Source organism: Octodon degus, unplaced genomic scaffold, assembly GCF_000260255.1.
Source record: "Octodon degus isolate 3935 unplaced genomic scaffold, OctDeg1.0 scaffold00080, whole genome shotgun sequence".
Taxonomy (NCBI): Eukaryota; Metazoa; Chordata; class Mammalia; order Rodentia; family Octodontidae; genus Octodon; species Octodon degus.
Window position 1 is genome coordinate 7,571,750 of NW_004524656.1, and position 7,323 is coordinate 7,579,072.

At 58.4% G+C, this 7,323-nt stretch overlaps 1 protein-coding gene across 3 annotated transcripts; it reads left to right on the forward strand.

Moving 5' to 3' along the window:
* The first annotated feature begins 481 nt into the window (after positions 1 to 481).
* On the forward strand, positions 482 to 6,241 carry Fxyd2 (FXYD domain containing ion transport regulator 2). Of its 3 annotated transcripts, none has more exons than XM_004636462.2 (6): positions 482 to 619; positions 4,455 to 4,493; positions 4,638 to 4,712; positions 5,664 to 5,700; positions 5,827 to 5,857; positions 6,071 to 6,241. In XM_004636462.2, the coding sequence occupies exons 1-5, from the start codon at positions 601 to 603 to the stop codon at positions 5,849 to 5,851; spliced, it is 195 nt and encodes a 64-aa protein (XP_004636519.1). In that variant the 5' UTR covers positions 482 to 600; the 3' UTR covers positions 5,852 to 5,857; positions 6,071 to 6,241. The 3 variants fall into 3 exon arrangements, with proteins under 3 accessions (XP_004636519.1, XP_023576837.1, XP_023576839.1); XM_023721069.1 differs by lacking the exon at positions 482 to 619 and adding an exon at positions 1,086 to 2,713; XM_023721071.1 differs by lacking the exon at positions 482 to 619 and adding an exon at positions 2,723 to 2,850.
* Positions 6,242 to 7,323: the final 1,082 nt, after the last annotated feature.

The window sequence follows — 7,323 nt, forward strand, 5'->3', positions numbered from 1 at the left end:
GTCCCACTTGTGCCCCATCCTCAACCCCAACCTAGAAGCGTCCCCACCTCACCAAAGGCACATCTGGGGCTGCTGCCGATCTGTCTAGGCACAAGAATACACTGAGGCAGGAGGCAGGATCTCTCAGGACAAAGGAGAAGGGCACAGGTCCCCCTGAGTGAAGGTTCAGGGGACCCACACAAGTACCCTTAACTGTGTCACTTAGTTGCTAGCCCAAGAGCTCAGAATCTGGGGCTCCCCTCCTGGCCACTACCCCCCAGCAACCTTCCCAGACCACAGCATGGAGATTATGGGGGAGGAAGGCAGCAAGCGCTGCTGTTTGCTTTGCTATGCTCACAGCTGCCCCTCCTCAGGCGCCCCATGAAGGTCAGAGCATCCCCCCTCACGTGGCTCCCCTGCCCCACCCGCCCAGGCGGGCAGCTCCAGGTAAGGGCTGCCTTGCCAGCCCCCATCCCCCGCCCTGTTTCTTCCTGTCTGGACACAGCAGAGGCTGGAGGGACAGAGGGAGGGAGGGAGGGAACATCACTGTTCCCATCCAGGCCCAGCCCACAGCGCTCCGCAGCACTCCTGTACCCCAGAGCACAGCCAGCAGCTCCTGCCATGGACAGGTGGTACCTGGGTGAGTCCCCCAAGCTCTGTGCTTTCGCACCCACTGGCTCAGCCTCTGACATGCATGGTGGCCTTGCGCTTTCAAGTGTGTGCAGAAGCGGAGAGAGGCAGAGTGTCTGAGCAGGGGCCTATCAGAGGGCGGTGCTGTGGCTTCGGCAGATCGGAGCTGCAGGCGCTGGGGACATAGCTCGCCCAGCACCCTCCTCGCTGGCGGTCTGTCTGTCTGTTCATCCATCTTCAGCAACTTGGAAGGCAGGCCCCTGGCTCCGAATCTTGATTCCCCACTTCCTAGCTGCCTGCCCTCAGAGAAGTACCTTCATTTCTGTATCTCAGCTCCTTTATCTCCAAAACAGGGGTGATACTAGCACCTTCCGGCCATTTGTCTGTCTGTCTATCTATCTATCTATCTATCTATCTATCTATCTATCTATCTATCATCTATCTATCTATGTATCCTCTATCTAATTTTCTATCCTCATTATTCGAAAAAGAACTCCTGGTGGCTCACATAGATAGAAAGAATTCGCTCAGGTAGCATCAGACCTGGGTGTGAGTGTGGGCTGGGATGGTCATAGTGTTGTGCGCAGAATGACAATAGCTTTGGTACCACAGCCTTGGGGACCTTCAGCTCCTGTCCTCCTACTGTGTTTCAGGTGAGCTTTTTAAGCTCCCTGCCCTCAGTTTTTGTGGCCAGCCCAGGAGATCCCAGTGCATTCTTCTCCACAGCAGCACATGATCAGCCTCAGTTTCTTTGTCTGTAGAATGGAGCTAGCCTGGCTTCTCTGGGTGGAGAGCAGCAGGGAGCCTGAGGGCATGTGGTCCACCTTTATTAAAGGTTGTCTCTATTGTCATATTTTTGGAAACAGACTTGGCTTGAATGCAGAAGGGAGCTGAGCGGGGTGGCGGGTCCTGGTGTGCAGGGCCAGAGTTCTCCTTCGACTCATTCACGCACATTTCACAGGAGGTGGCTGAGACTTTTCTGTGTTTCTCACCAATCCGGGCACAAGTAGTAACAGTGGCATGCGCTGTGTCCAGGGCTGCACCCCGTGCCCTTGGCATGAATTATCAATAACTGGTGGGGGGTGCTGTGCCCACTATATAGGGGAGGAGACTGAGTCACAGCAGTAGGTAACCTGACAGAGGCCACAAGAGCAGGCGTTAATCCCCTGCCATGGTTCGGAGCAGATTCCCTTGAGAAGGGCTCAACTTCCCCTGGACTTGGCCTTTGGGGACTCTGACCACTGGATTTGGCCTTTGGCTACCACCAGATACTAGCCTCTTCTGGAGGTCGGTTCTACTGGCCAGAGCTCAAAGAGAACCATGCAGTGCCACCCACAGGGCACCTGCACTGGCATGCCCAAGGAGAAGGAGTTCACCACAGAGTGGCCTCCACTGGGGAGGCAGCTGGAGCCCTGGTGCTGTGACCTTGGCCACCTCTCAGTGCCTCAGCATTCACCTGTGAATTGGGGAGCTAACACCAAGCTCAAGGGTCAGGACATGCTTTGTAAACCATCAAAGCAAAGTGTTGTCCCAGGATAAGCCCGGTGCTTTCCAGGGCTGGCTGGCAAGGCACTGGGGATGCGTGAGAACGGGAACAACCCGAGAAAGCACATCCTGAGGGTGGAGAGAAAGAACACTGAGCGCAGCTGAGAGGCTGGAAGCTGCGTGGCCAGGACTGAGCACAAGTCTGGGCTGCGGGGTGAGTTGGCAGCCCAGGGTCTTCCTGGGCTGAGAGGTGTGAGGGCTGAAACTCCTAGGCCCTGCTCAGGGTGGTTCCAGGGCTGCAGTGCTAGGGGAGGCAGCCAGGCACCTCAGGAAGCCCGAATGCAGACACATCAACTGCCACAGTGGCGTGGCAGGGGTGGGTCAGGTAGCCCACAGCACGCACTGAGTGAGTGCATTTGGAAACTTCCACTTACCCACCGCACACCCAGCCGTGGCTGCCCGGCTGAAGAATACACCACTGCCCATCGCAGCCTTCCCTGGAAATTTCCTCTGGGCGGGGCTGGCTACCCAGCAGGCAGCTCCCCGCCCCAGCCTCCTCAGGGACAGCTCCTCGGGCCTCGGCCCCTCCATACACATCCTGGCTCTTCTTATGACGAGGGTAAATATTACCTGGCACTGTTAATGTTTAATGCCCCTACCTCGTCCCTGGCCACCCTGTGGCAGAGGCAGCAGCAAGAGGGGAGTGGAGACGAGCCCTGTCGGCGGGGGAGATGGCAGGATTGTCCACGGGTGATGGTGAGTGTGCATGTGTGAGTGTGAGTGTGTGTGAGTGTGAGTGTGTGTGTGTGTGTGTGTGTGTGGCCTGAGGTGGCCATGCTTGCAGGGGTGACCTGGGCCTCACTCTTCCCCCTTCTGCCACCCCTGCCTTCCAGCATGTGGCAGGGGCCTCTAAGAAAATGTGCATTTTGAAAGAGGGCTCTGCCTTCGCCTCCCAGAAAGGCAGCGGAACTGTAGCACCTGGGGGCAGGCAGAGGGCCAGGGGTGAGCGTCCACGCCCAGGGCTCTGGCCTGCACCTGCCCTGCGAGTTGTCCTGCTGGTCACCTGCCCTGGGGCGGGAGGTGGGTGGGTCTGCTGGCCGCGGGGCAGCTGCCCTGCTCACTTTCCCAGGCTGGCTCCACAAGCAGCCCTCCAAGGTCAGCTCACACCCCGAAGGTCTCCTGCGGAGCCCAGGATCTACAGGGGCAGCTGCTGGGGGAGGTGGCTTAGTAGCAGGACCCAAAGAGAGGAGGCGGGCAGGGGCTGAGGGAGGCATCAGAGTACCAGGTGGCCGGAAGAGAGGCAGCTCCCTGGTGTGGCCAGGGGAGTCCTAGCTTCGGTCCAGCTGCGGCTCTGACAGTAACTCCCTGTGTGACCTTGAACGAGGCCTGGGCTGAACCTGGGGAGGTGACCTGGGAGGACAGCTCAGGCACGGCCCAGCACAGCCTGGGAGCCACCAGCGGGGCATTTCTGCTGCCCAGCACTGTGTCCCTGGGGTTCACAGGCTTGAGCTGGGCAGGGCCAGCTCTGGAGATAGCTGGTGCTTTTCCTGTCAGGCCGCTTCCCAGCTGTCTGAGAGTGAAGGCACACAGCTCGGGGGGCTCAAGGGTACAACTGGCACCAGCCAGCTCCAGGGGTGGGAAGCCAGGGGGGCCAAGGACTTTGACTGGAAAGCTGGCCCTTCTGCCATCTGAAAGGCAGCACAGGACCCTTAGCAGACTCCTGCCTGGGATCAAATCCCAGCCCTGCCCCGGACTTGCTGTGTGAGTGTGAGTCACTCCCTCACCCTCTCTGTGCCTCCTCCTCTAGGGGCTTATAGGAGCAGGATCAGCATCTCAGAGGGCACATGAGCAACCAACACTCTGACAGCATTAGCCTGGCATGCCCGAGAGCTGCACAGTAATGTCTCTTAAGTAAATGTGCTTCCCTCGGATGGGGACATAAGGAAGCAGAGTCTAGAAAAGCCGAGCCCCAGCTCTGCCTCTAGACAAGACTCCAACTGGGCCGCAGCTGACTCTTCCTGTCCGGCTAATGTGAAGGCTCTCTTTTATTCATTCACTCATTCCACAGATGTTCACTCAGCTCTCCCGGGGACTGGCTGTGTGCCAGGCCTTTCCCCTCTGTGGTACAAGGCCTGGGCCTTGCAGGGGTGAGGAGCCCCTTGGGCTATGCGGCTCCTGCTCGGGGTGCACAGGATGTGCCTATCTGGGGCAGCTTGGGGCAGACGCCTGCCCAGCTCCTCTTCTTGGTATTCTCTTAACAGTCTCCCTGTGCCCTTGGCCCCCGGGGCAGCTGGGAAGGGCAGGACTGGCATAGAGCTCCCCTTGAGCCCCACCTCATCCCACACTGGCTCTCTCCCCAGGTGGCAGCTCCAAGGGCGATGTGGACCCCTTCCACTATGGTGAGTGTCAGGCCCTCTCCCCACCCTCTTGCCCAGCTGAAGTACCTGTGCCCTCCTTCCCTCTCACAGTTTCCATGGGGCTGCTAGGAGCAGGCTTCAGTGAGGGACCATGCCACCCACTTCTCTGGGCCCCTCTCTCCCCAGACTATGAGACCGTCCGAAAGGGAGGCCTGATCTTTGCTGGCCTGGCCTTCGTCGTGGGGCTCATCATCCTTCTCAGTAAGTGGGTGGCTCGGGCTGGAGGAGTGGTGGACAGCTGCATGTCCCTTCTGAGGGGCCCCATGCCACAGACCCATGGGGACATGGGCAGAAGTGCCAGGGAGAGGCCAGCAGAGCTGGCAAGAGGCTGGTGAGCTCTTAGGGTCCTGGGACCTTTCAGGAAGAGGGAAAGGGCAGGTGAGAGTAGGCACCCACCCTGATCTAGGCTCCTTCTTAGGCTTGAGCTCACCTTACCCTAGGTAGCCCTGTGGCTTCACTGGGGGAGGCTGCCATATCAGCGTTTGACAATGAGAAGCCTGGCCTGGCGCAGAGTGGCCACCACCCCTGAGATGCAGGGCCAGGCTCAACTAAGCCCCCTCGAAAGCGAGTCCAGCTGGGATCAGCCCTAGGGCCTCCCTGCTAACTTACCAAGGTCCCTAAACCCTGTGTTCTGGAGTTTGGACATACCCAGGAATTTGTCCCAGTTACTACGAGGACTTTTGACTGTAGGGATGGTCAGTCTCGCCTGTTTTGCTCTCTGAGGGTAGCATTGTGCAGTAGTTGGGCACCTAGAAGCAGGAGACAGACGGACCTACGCAAGGATTTGCGTGTTGACCTTACTGCCACCCTTCTCCACGGATGTACTGAGCGCGTTGTACTGAGCACTGTAGCAGGGGCATCGCAAGGGCCAGTGTCAGCGGCCACTCTGACATTCTACAGTCCGCCTCAGATCCACCCTTACTGACTGACTGACGACTGACTGACGACTGACGGACAATTGACAACTGACAAGACTCTTGAATGCTCACAGCGCTGCACTTTGCAGAGAGAAATGGTCAAATGTGAGCTCCAAGCCCCAGCTAACGGTGATGCTGGCGGGCAGGAGGGAGGAGAGACCAGGAAACTGAGTCTTGTTGGCTCTCCTGGGACAGGCGTGGTCAGTGAAAGCGAAATTTCCTTTCTCTTTTCAAGGCAAACGCTTCCGCTGTGGGGGTGGTAAGAAGCATCGGTAAGTGCTGCCCAGGAAAGCCAGAAGGCTGAGGCGGGAGGCAGGACACTGGGCCACAAGGTAGGATCCCAACCTCTGGGACTCTGGACCTACCTCTGACTCTGCTGTCTTTTTCTTTCATCCTAGGCAAGTCAGTGAAAATGAGCTGTAACACTAGGTACGTTTGCGGGTGCAACTGGTGGGGAGCAAGGTGGGAAGAAAGAATTTGAGGGCTGCCTGTGATTAGCCAGGTGAGAGGTCTGCATCACAAAGTACCCAGTGCAGATGTGGGAAAGCTGCAGGGCACCCCAGAAAGTGTGAGCTAGGCAGGGAGGAAGCCCAATGCCCAAACTCAGCCTCGCCCAGCCCAAGGCCTGCTTTGTCTTTCCAGAGTCAGCTCGGACCTCTGCCCCATCACTGCCACTACCTGAGCTGAAGACAGCGCCAGGCTCCCTGTGACCCCGGGATGGAGCCGCCTCCTGCTGCCTCTGCTTCTCCCATCTGCCTCCCTTCCTCCTCCTGTGTCTGCAGCACCCTCTGAGTACAGATGCAGCCTGGTTTCGTTTGTTTCCTAGTTCATTGCTCCGGCGACGCCTGTCTGTCTATAAATGCAGGCTCAGGGCTGTTGTCCAAGTGTTTCTCCCTACTGGGCCTAGAATGGAGAGACTCCCAGCTACGGAGGTTTGGCCTGGCTTTCAAATGCCTGGTGAAACTCAAAAGTCCACAGTCAAAGTCAGGCCCACTGGTTCTCCTGTGAACTCTGGCTCAGGCTCCATTTCTGCCCTGGGAATCCAGGAGCTCCAGCAGGGACTGACCAAGTTGTGTCCACCTGTGGCCACGTCCATGCGCTTGGCCATCCCTGCTGGGGAACTGTGGGGCCAGGGTGGGTGGCTCTGTGAGGCCTGGACTGAACCTCAGCAGCGCCCTTCCCACTTTACCCCAATCCCACCAATCTGCATCCTAAGAGCAGGCCATCCTCTCTTTGTTCTTGTGGCGAGAGGACCCCAGCTGGACCAACTCCCTCCTATCTAAGTGTCGGCTTTGTCCACCTTGGACTGGACACCGGGAGTGGACGTTGGTGTGAGACCACTGAACCGCTGCTCTAGCACCTGTCCTCCAGGCAGGGCCCCAGAACGCTCTCAGCCCTGGACATGTCAGAGCCCAGCCTCCATCTAGGATCCTCTCTCTAGGTGTCTGTGCTGGAGATAGAGCCCAGCTTCCCTCCCACAAGGCCTCAGGGGGACTGGGGAGCCCGGCACCACCAAGGCTGCTGCCATCTGAGGAGGGGAGGGGCACGGGCAGCGAGGTGCAGCGAACTGCCCTTGGGAGCAAGTTCTTTGTTCTATCCTTTGCCCCCAGGCCCTAAAGACCACCAACCCTGATGAAACTGCAGAGGCTCGAGCAGAATCAGCTCTTAGAGAGCAAAATAGATCGATTGCGTTTATAGAAGGTGAAGCTGAGGCCCCAAGAGGCAGTGACTTGCTGGGGCTGCAGAACCCTTCCCATACGTGGACTCATGGTTGGAGAGGGGGCTCCTCTCAGCCCACCTGTGCTCTTGAGGAGCTGAGGGGAGATCGGGACCATGAGGGGCGCAGCCCAGCTGTTCAGCTCAGCACCAAGGTCTCTGGCAGCTTGCCCTGAAAG